At 47.0% G+C, this 13,937-nt stretch overlaps 1 protein-coding gene across 1 annotated transcript in view; it reads left to right on the top strand.

Annotated features, from left to right (window-relative positions):
- The window catches only part of LOC148509395 (prophenin-2-like), a 31,347-nt gene that overhangs the window by 12,948 nt on the left and 4,462 nt on the right, over nucleotides 1–13,937 (top strand). The window contains exon 3 of the mRNA XM_088443118.1: nucleotides 6,617–6,670. Coding sequence (XP_088299244.1) covers nucleotides 6,617–6,670 — 54 coding nt within the window. The remainder of the gene's footprint in view (nucleotides 1–6,616; nucleotides 6,671–13,937) is intronic.

Raw genomic sequence — 13,937 nt, 5'->3', positions numbered from 1 at the left:
GTTTTGGATCTGGATCTTTCTTCGTGTTTTGGATCTGGATTGGTTTTGCCAAAACCACCCTTCCGTGTTTTGGGTTCTGGGTTTTGTTTTTTGGATCTGTATTTTTTTGAAAAAAAGCATAAAAACAGCTAAAATCACCGAATTTGTAGGTTTTTCTGCTCCTATGCTATTATTAACCCCAATAACCTTAATTTCCACTCATTTCCAGTCTATTCTGAACACCTCACACCTCACAATAGTGTTTTTATGTCCAAAAGGTTGCACCGAGGTAGCTGGATAACTATGCTAAGCGACACGAGTGGGCGGCACAAACACGTGACCCATCTAGGCGTGATACTGCAGTGGCAGACAGGATGGCAGTTTAAAAAACTAGGCCCCAAATTGTACATAATGCAAAGAAAAAAAAGAGGTGCTAGATGGAATTGTCCTTGGGCCCTCCCACCCACCCTTATGTTGTATAAACAGGACATGCACACTTTAACAAACCAATCATTTCAGCGCCAGGGTCTGCCACACAACTGTGGCTGAAATTATTGGTTCGTTTGGGCCCCCACAAAACAAGCTGGCAATTAATCTGTCCCTGCACTAACTGACTCTACGGAGGCAAGATGTCATCCTCATCCTCCTCATCCACCGATTCCTCACCCTCTTCAGTGTTGTGTACATCCTCATCCTCACAAAGTATTAACTCGTCCCCACTTGAATCCACCACCACAGGTCCCTCTGTACCTTCTGGAGGCTGGTCTCCCTGGAAGAGCTGATAATTCATTTTGATGAACATCATCTTCTCCACATTCTGTGGAAGCAACCTCCTACGCCTTTCGCTGACAAGGTTCCCGGCTGCACTAAACACTCTTTCGGAGTACACACTGGAGGGGGGGCAACTCAGGTAAAATAGAGCCAGTTTGTAAAAGGGGCCTCCAAATTGCCTCTTTTTCCTGCCAGTACAGGTATGGACTGTCTGACATGCCTACTTGGATGCTGTCACCGATGTAATCCTCCACCATTCTGTCAATGGTGACAGTATCATATGCAGTGACAGTAGACATGTCAGAAATTGTTGCCAGGTCCTTCAGTCCAGACCAGATGTCCAAACTTGGTCCTGCCTGCCCTGCATCACCACCAGCGGGTTGCTTAGGATACCTAAGTTTTTTCCTGGCAGCCCCAGTTGCGGGAGAAAATGAAGAAGGAGCTGTTGACGTGTCATGTTCCGCTTCAGCTGACAGTGTGTTCACCTGCAGGTCTTTGCACCTCTGCAGGCTTGTGTCGGCCGGAAAGAGAGACACCACATAGGCTTTAAACCTAGGATCGAGCACGGTGGCCAAAATGTAGTGGTCTGATTTCAACAGATTGACCACCCTGGAATCCTGGCAAAGCGAATGAAGGGCTTCATCCACAAGTCCCACATGCCGAGCGGAATCGCTCCGTCTTAGCTCCTCCTTCACTTTCTCCAGCTGCTTCTGCAAAAGCCTGATGAGGGGAATGACCTGACTCAAGCTGGCTGTGTCTGAACTGACTTCACGTGTGGCAAGTTCGAAGGGCTGGAGAACCTTGCACAACACGGAAATCATTCTCCACTGCGCTTGAGTCAGGTGCATACCCCCTCCTTTGCCTATGTCATAGGTGGATGTATAGGCTCGAATGGCCTTTTGCTGCAGGGGGAGCAGGAAGAGGAGGAAGGGGAATGAGCTAAGGACCCTCAGGGTGAGAAGAGTAACATGATGTTAGACACTATAAGGAGAGGCCTCTCCTTGGCTCCTTGGTGCATGTAAAATAGCCCTTCCTTCTGCAAATGGTTTAGACACAGTTACATGACATTATTAGGCTTGTAACAATGGCAGGAAGAATGTAACAATGGCAGGAAGAATGTAACAATGGAAGGAAGAATGTAACAATGGCTGGAAGAATGTAACAATGGCAGGAAGAATGTAACAATGGCCGGGAGAATGTAACAATGGCAGGAAGAATGTAACAATGGCAGTGAAAATGTAACAATGGCAGGAAGAATGTAACAATGGCAGGAAGAATGTAACAATGGCAGGAAGAATGTAACAATGGCAGGGAGAATGTAACAATAGCAGGGAGAATGTAACAATGGCAGGAAGAATGTAACAATTACAGGAAGAAAGTAACAATGGCAGGAAGAATGTAACAATGGCAGGGAGAATGTAACAATAGCAGAGAGAATGTAACAATAGCCGGGAGAATGTAACAATGGCAGGGAGAATATAAAAATAACCGGGAGAATGTAACCATAGCAGCGAGAATGTAAGAATGGCAGGGAGAATGTAACAATAGCCGGGAGAATGTAAGAATAACACGGAGAATGTAACAATAACAGGGAGAATGTAACAATAGCAGAGAGAATGTAACAATAACAGGGAGAATGTAACAATAGCAGTGAGAATGTAACAATAACAGGGAGAATGTAACAATAACAGGGAGAATATAACAATGGCAGGGAGAATGTAACAATAGCAGGGAGAATGTAACAATGGCAGGGAGAATGTAACAATGGCAGGGATAAAGTAACAATAGAAGGGAGAATGTAACAATAACAGGGAGAATGTAACAATAACAGTGAGAATGTAACAATATCAGGGAGAATGTAACAATAACAGGGAGAATGTAACAATAGCAGAGAGAATGTAACAATAACAGGGAGAATGTAACAATAGCAGTGAGAATGTAACAATAACAGGGTGAATGTAACAATAACAGGGAGAATGTAACAATAGCAGAGAGAATGTAACAATAACAGGGAGAATGTAACAATAGCAGAGAGAATGTAACAATAACAGGGAGAGTGTAACAATAACAGTGAGAATGTAACTATAACAGGGAGAATGTAACAATAACAGGGAGAGTGTAACAATAGCAGAGAGAATGTAACAATAAAAGGGAGAATGTAACAATAGCAGAGAGAATGTAACAATAACAGGGAGAATGTAACAATAGCAGAGAGAATGTAACAATAGCAGAGAGAATGTAGCAATGGCAGGGAGAATGTAACAATAGCAGGGAGAATGTAACAATAGTAAAGAGAATGTAACAATAACAGGAAGAATGTAACAATAGCAGGTAGAATGTAACAATAGCAGGTAGAATGTAACAATAGCAGGGAGAATGTAACAATAGCAAAGAGAATGTAACAATAGCAGGGAGAATGTAACAATAGCAAAGAGAATGTAACAATAACAGGGAGAATGTAGCAATAGCAGAGAGAATGTAACAATAGCAGGGAGAATGTAACAATAGCAGGGAGAATGTAACAATAACACGGAGAATGTAACAATGGTAGGGAGAATGTAACAATAACAGGGAGAATTTAGCAATGGCAGGGAGAATGTAACAATGGCAGGGAGAATGTAACAATAACAGGGAGAATGTAACAATAACATGGAGAATGTAACAATGGCAGGGAGAATGTAACAATAACAGGGAGAATGTAACAATAGCAGAGAGAATGTAACAATAGCAGGGAGAATGTAACAATAACACGGAGAATGTAACAATGGTAGGGAGAATGTAACAATAACAGGGAGAATTTAGCAATGGCAGGGAGAATGTAACAATAACAGGGAGAATGTAACAATAACAGGGAGAATGTAACAATGGCAGGGAGAATGTAACAATAACAGGGAGAATGTAACAATGGCAGGGAGAATGTAACAATGGCAGGGAGAATGTAACAATAACAGGAAAAATGTAACAATAACAGGGAGAATGTAACAATGGCAGGGAGAATGTGACAAGGGCAGGGAGAATGTAACAATGGCAGGGCGAGTGTAAGCATGGCAGGGAGAATGTAACAATAACAGGGAGAATGCAACAATAACAGGGAGAATGTAACAATAACAGGGAGAATGTAACCATGGAAGGGAGAATGTAACCATGGCAGGGAGAATGTAACAATAGCGGGGAGAATGTAACCATGGCAGGGAGAATGTAACAATGGCAGGGAGAATGTAACAATAGCGGGGAGAATGTAACCTTGGCAGGGAGAATGTAACAATGGCAGGGAGAATGTAACAATAGCAGGGAGAATGTAACAATAGCAGGGAGAATGTAACAATAGCAGGGAGAATGTAACAATGGCAGGGAGAATGTAACAATGGCAGGGAGAATGTAACAATAACAGGGAGAAAGTAACAATGGCAGGGAGAATGTAACAATGGCAGGGAGAATGTAAAAATGGCAGGGAGAGTGTAACAATGGCAGGGAGAATGTAACAATGGCATGGAGAATGTAACAATGGCATGGAGAATGTAACAATGGCAGGGAGAGTGTAACAATAACAGCGAGAATGTTACAATAGCAGGGAGAGTGTAACAATAACAGGGAGAATATAACAATGGCAGGGAAAATGTAACAATAACAGGGAGAATGTTACAATAGCAGGGAGAGTGTAACAATAGCAGGGAGAATGTAACAATAGCAGGGAGAATGTAACAATGGCAGGGAGAATGTAACAATGGCAGGGGGAATGTAACAATGACAGGGGGAATGTAACAATGGCAGGCGGAATGTAACAATGGCAGGGACAATGTAACAATGGCAGGGGGAATGTAACAATTGCAGGGAGAATGTAACAATGGCAGGGAAAATATAACAATAATAGGGAGAATGTAACAATGGCAGGGAGAATATAACAATGGCAGGGGGAATGTAACAATAGCAGCAAGAATGTAACAATAGCAGGGAGAGTTTAACTATGGAAGGGAGAATGTAACAATGGCAGGGAGAATGTAACAATAGCAGGGAGAATGTAACAATAGCATGGAGAATGTAACAATAGCATGGAGAATCTAACAATAGCATGAAGAATGTAACAATAGCATGGAGAATGTAACAATGGCAGGGAGAATGCACAGCATCCACGACCAGAGCTCATACATATCCGATTGCACCTGGCAGCAGCAAACAGTGAGCGGTCAGCAGCGGCACAGCTGGCAGCAGTTTGCGGGGGCAGAGCACTTGGATGGCGGCTAGTGGTTAGTGCCGGCCTGCTCTAAGGCATCACAGAATCAGAATGAGCCTCTGCCCATGTGTAGAGTGAGCTTCTACACATGGGAAGAGGCTCATTTAGGACCATAAGAAAGTGGTCACCGGATGGCAGCTGCATACTGGGCCTTTTCGGAGCTCGGAGTAGTGAGTCACACATCACGGCTCTGGGCTCCGCCTCCAGCGATCACCACACACAGCTGCGGCCTGCCAGCCTAAGACGGGAAATGCGGGTCCACCACCCATGGGTTGCTGTACCTTGAGTCGGTTGGCTCTGCAGGCTGTGCTCAAGTAAATAAAGTTTGGAACTGGGGGAGGGCTGGGGCGCTGTGGCGCTCACTGCTGGGAGAGGGGTGCTCTGCTGGGATAATGGTGATGGGTGAGGGGGGTGCTTATACCGTGCTGTGCTGGCCACATCTCTTTTCAGGGTCACACGGGGATGGGGGCAGCACCCAAAATCTTGCCTAGGGCACTAATTTGGCTAGTGCCACCTCTGCCCACTGGGGGGGGGGGGCAGTAAAGTCTGCAGCCTGTCTTCAAGCTTGAGGGCAGGCAGTGAAACTGGCCAAGTGAAGGAGAAAAGTCTTTCACTTCCGAAAAACTGCTTCATAGAAACAGCAGTTTTCGGAAGTGATAGTTTAGGGCACGTGGCATGATGAATGAGGCATGATGAATGAGGCATGATGAAAGCCTACTAAACTGTGTTTGAACTCACAGTGAGTTCAAACCATAATTATCACATGTGATCAGTGGCAGCTCCAGGGGTGGGGCTGCAAAACATTTCAAAATTCAAATATTGGAGTCACACCAACTGCCAGTGAGTCCCAGCCAGTGATGTTGGCAGTGTGTGATATGACAGTTGGTGTGACTCCCCTATTTTAATTTTGAAATGCGCTGCAGCCTCACCTCTGGATCCGCCACTGCATGTGATAATTATGTTTTGATGAATAGGTCCCATAATGTTTAGTTTACAAATACATTACATCTAATGATATTTAGCAAGTATCATGTAATCTTAATGTATATTTTATTTTTTTAAAATCTCCCCTTTATAGTGCAGTCTGAATAAAAGGCTAATTGTAAGTACAGAATTTATCCTAGTAACCAATGTTGTGAAAAGCAGCGACTAATTTAAGCCCCGCCCTCTGTATCTTGCATGTCCAGTTGTCGCACTAATGTCATGTGATCATTGTGAGTCAATAAATAATAACTATTTCACCACTTCACCAATCGGCACCAGCTAGGTGAGTGCATGTGGTGCTGCCACCCAGGGAGCAAGGCCAAGGAGGTGGCACCATCAATGCCCTGGTGGCACTTGTATTTGGCTTGCAGGGTGCCTGGAACATGCCCAGTGCTCAGCTTCCTAGTCCCTTCTTCCCAAATTATGTAAAATTAACACCCTGCTATGATGCTGGTGGGCATTCACAGAGAGTTGTGAGATATTTCCCCGCAGGAATGTCACCAAGGTGAGTAGGTGCCACTCACATCTGAGACTGGTGCTCCTGGCAATCCAATGTTAATTTGTGGCAAGGGAAAGTGCTTGGGGCAGAAGTACTATGCGCAATAAGCCATTGACCGACTGTTACTAATTATGCTGTATTGTATGTTGCAGAATGTTCAGGACTGCACCATTGTGCTGGGTGAGAAGGATGATATAACATGCCAGGTAAGAGATTGGTGGCAATTGATTATAGTACATAGGGACGCACCCCTGATGTACACGGCTTCTCTCACACTGACACATACACATATAAAGGCTGATGATAGTACATAGGGACGCACTCCTGATGTACACGGCTTCACTCACACTGACACATATAAAGACTGATGATAGCACATAGGGACGCACTCCTGATGTACACGGCTTCTCTCACACTGACACATACACATATAAAGACTGATGATAGCACATAGGGACGCACCCCTGATGTACACGGCTTCTCTCACACTGACACATACACATATAAAGACTGATGATAGCACATAGGGACGCACCCCTGATGTACACGGCTTCTCTCACACTGACACATACACATATAAAGACTGATGATAGTACATAGGGACGCACCCCTGATGTACACGGCTTCTCTCACACTGACACATACACATATAAAGACTGATGACAGCACATAGGGACGCACCCCTGATGTACACTGCTTCTCTCACACTGACACATACACATATAAAGACTGATGATAGTACATAGGGACGCACCCCTGATGTACACGGCTTCTCTCACACTGACACATACACATATAAAGACTGATGATAGTACATAGGGACGCACCCCTGATGTACACGGCTTCTCTCACACTGACACATACACATATAAAGACTGATGATAGTACATAGGGACGCACCCCTGATGTACACGGCTTCTCTCACACTGATACATACACATATAAAGACTGATGACAGCACATAGGGACGCACCCCTGATGTACACGGCTTCTCTCACACTGACACATACACATATAAAGACTGATGATAGTACATAGGGATGCACCCCTGATGTACACGGCTTCTCTCACACTGACACATACACATATAAAGACTGATGATAGTACATAGGGACGCACCCCTGATGTACACGGCTTCTCTCACACTGACACATACACATATAAAGACTGATGATAGTACATAGGGACGGACCCCTGATGTACACGGCTTCTCTCACACTGACACATACACATATAAAGACTGATGATAGTACATAGGGACGCACCCCTGATGTACACGGCTTCTCTCACACTGACACATACACATATAAAGACTGATGACAGCACATAGGGACGCACCCCTGATGTACACGGCTTCTCTCACACTGACACATACACATATAAAGACTGATGATAGTACATAGGGACGCATCCCTGATGTACACGGCTTCTCTCACACTGACACATACACATATAAAGACTGATGATAGCACATAGGGACGCTCCCCTGATGTACACGGCTTCTCTCACACTGACACATACACATATAAAGACTGATGATAGTACATAGGGACGCACCCCTGATGTACACGGCTTCTCTCACAATGACACATACACATATAAAGACTGATGATAGTACATAGGGACGCACCCCTGATGTACACGGCTTCTCTCACACTGACACATACACATATAAAGACTGATGATAGTACATAGGGACGCACCCCTGATGTACACGGCTTCTCTCACACTGACACATACACATATAAAGACTGATGATAGCACATAGGGACGCACCCCTGATGTACACGGCTTCTCTCACACTGACACATACACATATAAAGACTGATGATAGCACATAGGGACGCACCCCTGATGTACATGGCTTCTCTCACACTGACACATACACATATAAAGACTGATGATAGCACATAGGGACACACCCCTGATGTACACGGCTTCTCTCACACTGATACATACACATATAAAGACTGATGATAGCACATAGGTACATACACATATAAATACTGATGATAGCACATAGGGACGCACCCCTGATGTACACGGCTTCTCTCACACTGATACATACACATATAAAGACTGATGATAGCACATAGGGACGCACCCCTGATGTACACGGCTTCTCTCACACTGACACATACACATATAAAGACTGATGATAGCACATAGGGACGCACCCCTGATGTACATGGCTTCTCTCACACTGACACATACACATATAAAGACTGATGATAGCACATAGGGACGCACCCTGATGTACATGGCTTCTCTCACACTGACACATACACATATAAAGACTGATGATAGTACATAGGGACGCACCCCTGATGTACACGGCTTCTCTCACACTGACACATACACATATAAATACTGATGATAGCACATAGGGACGCACCCCTGATGTACACGGCTTCTCTCACACTGACACATACACATATAAAGACTGATGATAGCACATAGGGACGCACCCCTGATGTACACGGCTTCTCTCACACTGACACATACACATATAAAGACTGATGATAGTACATAGGGACGCACCCCTGATGTACACGGCTTCTCTCACACTGACACATACACATATAAATACTGATGATAGCACATAGGGACGCACCCCTGATGTACACGGCTTCTCTCACACTGATACATACACATATAAATACTGATGATAGCACATAGGGACGCACCCCTGATGTACACGGCTTCTCTCACACTGACACATACACATATAAATACTGATGATAGCACATAGGGACGCACCCCTGATGTACATGGCTTCTCTCACACTGACACATACACATATAAAGACTGATGATAGTACATAGGGACGCACCCCTGATGTACATGGCTTCTCTCACACTGACACATACACATATAAAGACTGATGATAGTACATAGGGAAGCACCCCTGATGTACACGGCTTCTCTCACACTGATACATACACATATAAATACTGATGATAGCACATAGGGACGCACCCCTGATGTACACGGCTTCTCTCACACTGATACATACACATATAAATACTGATGATAGCACATAGGGACGCACCCCTGATTTACACGGCTTCTCTCACACTGACACATACACATATAAATACTGATGATAGCACATAGGGACGCACCCTGATGTACATGGCTTCTCTCACACTGACACATACACATATAAAGACTGATGATAGTACATAGGGACACACCCCTGATGTACACGGCTTCTCTCACACTGACACATACACATATAAAGACTGATGATAGCACATAGGGACGCACCCCTGATGTACACGGCTTCTCTCACACTGACACATACACATATAAAGACTGATGATAGCACATAGGGACGCACCCCTGATGTACATGGCTTCTCTCACACTGACACATACACATATAAAGACTGATGATAGCACATAGGGACGCACCCCTGTTGTACACGGCTTCTCTCACACTGACACATACACATATAAAGACTGATGTTAGCAGGAAAGTGCACAGATACAGTAAATAGCGCATTTCCACATGTATGCAGAGCTGTATGCGCACTTCTGTATGTGTACGTCTCAGCGCCATGTGTGCCCATCACCATCATCACTGTGTACTTACAGCTGCCCAGTAGAGGGTACCGAAGATGTGCCTCCTAACTGGTACTGTACATACCTATTACCTGCAGCCCTGATAAAGCTGAATCTGTACATGACCAGGGCCTTACAGAGCTCCCCCTATGTGACAGCGCCCTTCCCTCCCCCATCCTGCCTCTCCTGGCTTAGTTGTGTGTGCTCCTGTATAGCTGTATATGTGTCGCTATCTGAGTGTGCGCTGTGCGATTTCATACACTGCACAGATAGGAAGACATTTATCATTGTACCAGCCCCTGAGTGTGTGGGATTTACCTAGAAATATAATGTACATCACATACAGCTGTCCCTTCTAATTCCTCCGTATAGCCTCACATTCTCCATATTGTCATCTGTCCTCCATACTGACAGCACAGCCAGCATAGCTTCATGTGGTATACATTTAATACGGATGCCAGAATCCCGATGCCTGGCATAATGCAGATGACGATATCCTGAAGATACCCCAACCCCCACCGTCCTGAAGGTAAGTATACGAATAACTATGATACTTCGCCCGGGGATGGGGGGTTAGGCCCCCCTCGGGTAGGGTTAGGTTTAGGGTGTGGGTAGGGGGGGTTTAGGGTTAGGCACCACCGGGGGGAGGTTATGGTTAGGCACAACCAAGGGAGGGTTAGTGTCAGGAGAGGAGAGGGGGAGGGTTAGTGTTAGGAGAGGAGAGGGGGAGGGTTAGTGTCAGGAGAGGGGGAGGGTTAGTGTCAGGAGAGGGGGTGGGTTAGTGTTAGGAGAGGAGAAGGGGAGGGTTAGTGTCAGGAGAGGGGGAGGGTTAGTGTTAGGAGAGGAGAGGGGGAGGGTTAGTGTCAGGAGAGAAGAGGGGGAGGGTTATTGTCAGGAGAGCTGGAGGGTTAGTGTAAGGAGAGGAGAATGGGAGGGTTACTGTCAGGAGAGGGGGAGGGTTAGTGTTAGGAGAGGAGAGGGGGAGGGTAAGTGTTAGGAGAGGGGGAGGGTTAGTGTTAGGAGAGGAGATGGGGAGGGTTAGTGTAAGGAGAGGAGAATGGGAGGGTTAGTGTCAGGAGAGGAGAAGGGGAGGGTTAGTGTTAGGAGGGGAGAGGTGGAGGGTTAGTGTTAGGAGAGGGGAAGGGTTAGTGTTAGGAGAGGAGGTGGGTTAGTGTTAGGAGAGGAGAGGGGGAGAGTTAGTGTTAGGAGAGGAGAGGGGGAGAGTTAGGAGAGGAGAGGGGGAGAGTTAGTGTCAGGAGAGGAGAGGGGGAGGGTTATTGTCAGGAGAGGAGAGGGTTAGGGTTAGTCATAGGAGAGGAGAGGGGGAGGGTTAGTGTTAGGAGAGGAGGAGGGTTAGTATTAGGAGAGGAGAGGGGGAGGGTTAGTGTTAGGAGAGGAGAGGGGGAGGGTTAGAGTTAGGAGAGGGGGAGGGTTAGTGTTAGGAGGGGAGAGGTGGAGGGTTAGTGTTAGGAGAGGAGAGGAGGAGGGTTAGTGTTAGGAGAGGAGAGGTGGAGGATTAGTGTTAGGAGAGGAGAGGGAGAGGGATAGTATCAGGAGAGGGGAGGGTTAGTGTCCGGAGAGGAGAGAGGGAGGGTAAGTGTTAGGAGAGGAAAGGGAGAGGGTTAGTGTTAGGACAGGAGAGGTGGTGGGTTAGTGTCAGGAGAGGAGAGGGGGAGGGTTAGCGTCAGGAGAGGAGAGGGGGAGGGTTAGTGTTAGGAGAGGAGAAGGGGAGGGTTCTTGTTAGGAGAGGAGAGGGGGAGGGTTAGTGTCAGTAGAGGAGAGGAGGAGTGTTAGTGTCAGGAGCGGAGAGGGAGAGGGTTAGTGTTAGGAGAGGAGAGGTGGAGGGTTAGTGTCAGGAGTGGAGAGGGGGAGGGTTAGTGATAGGAGAGGAGAGGGGGTGGGTTAGTGTTAGGAGAGGTGGAGGGTTAGTGTTAGGAGAGAAGAGGGGAAGGGTTAGTGTTAGGAGGGGAGAGGGGAAGGGTTAGTGTTAGGAGGGGAGAGGTGGAGGGTTAGTGTTAGGAGAGGGGGATGGTTAGTGTTAGGAGAGGAGATGGGGAGGGTTAGTGTTAGGAGGGGAGAGGGGGAGGGTTAGTGTTAGGATAGGAGATGGGGAGGGTTAGTGTTAGGAGAGGAGAGGGTGAGGGTTAGTGTTAGGAGGGGAGAGGTGGAGTGTTAGTGTTAGGAGGGGAGAGGTGGAGGGTTAGTGTTAGGAGAGGGGGATGGTTAGTGTTTGGAGAGGAGATGGGGAGGGTTAGTGTTAGGAGGGGAGAGGGAGAGGGTTAGTATTAGGATAGGAGATGGGGAGGGTTAGTGTTAGGAGAGGAGAGGGGGAGGGTTAGTGTTAGGAGAGGGGGATGGTTAGTGTTTGGAGAGGAGATGGGGAGGGTTAGTGTTAGGAGGGGAGAGGGAGAGGGTTAGTATTAGGATAGGAGATGGGGAGGGTTAGTGTTAGGAGAGGAGAGGGGGAGGGTTAGTGTTAGGAGGGGAGAGGTGGAGTGTTAGGAGGGGAGAGGTGGAGGGTTAGTGTTAGGAGAGGGGGAGGGTTAGTGTTAGGATAGGAGATGGGGAGGGTTAGTGTTAGGAGAGGAGAGGGGGAGGGTTAGTGTTAGGAGGGGAGAGGTGGGGGGTTAGTGTTAGGAGAGGAGAGGTGGAGGGTTAGTCTTAGGAGAGGAGAGGTGGAGGGTTAGTGTACTTACTGCCCCTTACAGGATTTTACATGAATGGGCATCCGGCATTGGGATTTCCATACCGATCCCCTTCATGTGACCCAACAGGCCAGCTAGCATGTATCTGTATAACTTATATACCAATATTACACAGACAATATACTTCCATGCAGCGTTACATGTCAGTGGTGCCATACTAGGACGCAGAATCATATCACACAGTTGGCAGTTTTGCCATTGAAGGCAGAGAGCCCCCTTCAATGTTTATATTTATTTTAATGCCAGGACATGGAACCTAGCTCTGCCCGCTGACACACCCTTGAAGCCCCACCCCTTGGTACTGATTGGCCGACAACCACGTACCGTATATACTTGAGTATAAGCCGAGGTACCTACTTTTACCACAAAAAACTGGGAAAACTTATTGACTCCAGTATAAGACTAGGGTGGGAAATGCAGCAGCTGGTAGTGCCCCCAGTAGTAATTCCCCCTGGTTGTGCCCCCAGTAGTAATCCCTCCTGGTAGTGCCCCCAGTGGTAATCCCCCCTTTCAGTGCCCCCAGTAGTAATCCCCCCTGGTAGTGCCCCCAGTGGTAATCCCCCCCTTTTAGTGCCCCCAGTAGTAATCCCCCCCTGGTAGTACCCCCAGTGGTAATCCCCCCTTTTAGTGCCCACTGTAGCAATCACCCCCTGGTAGTGCCCCCTGTAGTAATCGCCCCCTGGTAGTGCCCCCTGTAATAATCGCCCCCTGTAGTCCCCCCCCCCAGTAGAGAGAGAGGTAATAAGAATAAAAAAAAAATCACTTACCTGAAACCCCCGCTCCTGGTCCCGCCGCTAACAGCTCCTCCGGCCGCTTTGCATGGGAGAGACGTCATTACTCATGATGACGTCTCTCCCATTACCCACTGCGGGAGCCGGAAGATGGCTCCGCAGTGGGAGCTGCAGCAGCCGATGAGAGTCTGACAGACTCTCAGCGGCTGCTGATTACACCAAACACACAGCTGCCGGCTCCGGCGGCTATGTGTTTGTGCTGTGTGGCGCTGACCGTGCTCCGTCCGGTCTATGCTACACTTCACTCGAGTATAAGCCGAGGGGGTACTTTTTCAGCACAAAAAATGTGCTGAAAAACTCGGCTTATACTCGAGTATATACGGTATGTCATAGAGCACCCAGCGTATATATACACCTGGTCACTTATCCTCTGCGGTGCCATCTTCCCAGTGACCTCTGTAGAAAATATGG

This window comes from Taudactylus pleione, unplaced genomic scaffold, assembly GCF_031769625.1.
Source record: "Taudactylus pleione unplaced genomic scaffold, aTauple2 ptg000327l, whole genome shotgun sequence".
Taxonomy (NCBI): Eukaryota; Metazoa; Chordata; class Amphibia; order Anura; family Myobatrachidae; genus Taudactylus; species Taudactylus pleione.
This window is presented reverse-complemented; position numbering and strand designations above follow the sequence as displayed.